This window comes from Hyalella azteca, unplaced genomic scaffold, assembly GCF_000764305.2.
Source record: "Hyalella azteca isolate HAZT.00-mixed unplaced genomic scaffold, Hazt_2.0.2 contig2941, whole genome shotgun sequence".
Lineage (NCBI taxonomy): Eukaryota > Metazoa > Arthropoda > Malacostraca > Amphipoda > Hyalellidae > Hyalella > Hyalella azteca.
In genome coordinates, this window is record NW_025933198.1 from 33,444 (window position 1) to 34,260 (window position 817).

The following is an 817-nucleotide window of genomic DNA, read 5'->3' on the forward strand; positions in this document are numbered from 1 at the left end:
TAAATATTATTATTAATATTTATTATATATTTATACATTTTATTAATTAATAAAAATAAAAATTAAATTTATTTACGGCTCCTAATTTGGTCCTATATTTCCTATTAATTAATGTACCTACTAATTTATTATTTTATTTATTTATAAATTTATAAACAAAGGGTTTACGTATTACAAATGATTACGTATATTACAAATTTATAATATTTATAAGTATTTATTTCTTTATTTATTATGAGTATTTATTATACAAGTATTATTTACTCTATTTATAGAGTAAATTAACAAAAATTATTTACGAAAATGAGAAAGTAGTGAGCAAACTTTGTTATCTGTTATCGTTATCTGTTATCTTTGTCTGTTGTTATCTGTTATCGTTATCTGTTATCTTTGTTGTGATCTGTTATCGTTATCTCTTATCGTTATCTATCATCGTTATCTGATATCTGTTGTTATCTGTTATCGTTATCTGTTGTTATCTGTTGTTATCGTTATCTGTTATCCTTGTCTATCATCGTTATATCTTGTTTTCTATTATCTTTATCTATCGTCGTTATCTGTTATCGTTATCCGTTGTTATCGTTATCTATCATGGTTATCTGTGACCGCTGTACCACCTGTGCAGGTACCAGCTCCAGGGCGCCAGCTGCGCTCGTTCAACTGGTGCAAGCTGCCAGAGGCGCGTATCTCTGGTACCATCTTCAGCCAGCTGGACGAGAGCCACCTGTACCACCTGCTGGACCTCGAGGACATCGACAGGACCTTCGACTCCTCTCTGGGCAAGGTACCACCTGGTACCACCTGCTGGGGTACCACC

General features: G+C 32.7%; 1 protein-coding gene across 1 annotated transcript in view; it reads left to right on the forward strand.

Moving 5' to 3' along the window:
- LOC108669132 overlaps positions 1 to 817 on the forward strand; it is a 34,679-nt gene that overhangs the window by 14,700 nt on the left and 19,162 nt on the right. Inside the window, exon 13 of the mRNA XM_047885741.1 lies at positions 626 to 784. Within this exon, the coding sequence (XP_047741697.1) occupies positions 626 to 784 (159 nt within the window). The remainder of the gene's footprint in view (positions 1 to 625; positions 785 to 817) is intronic.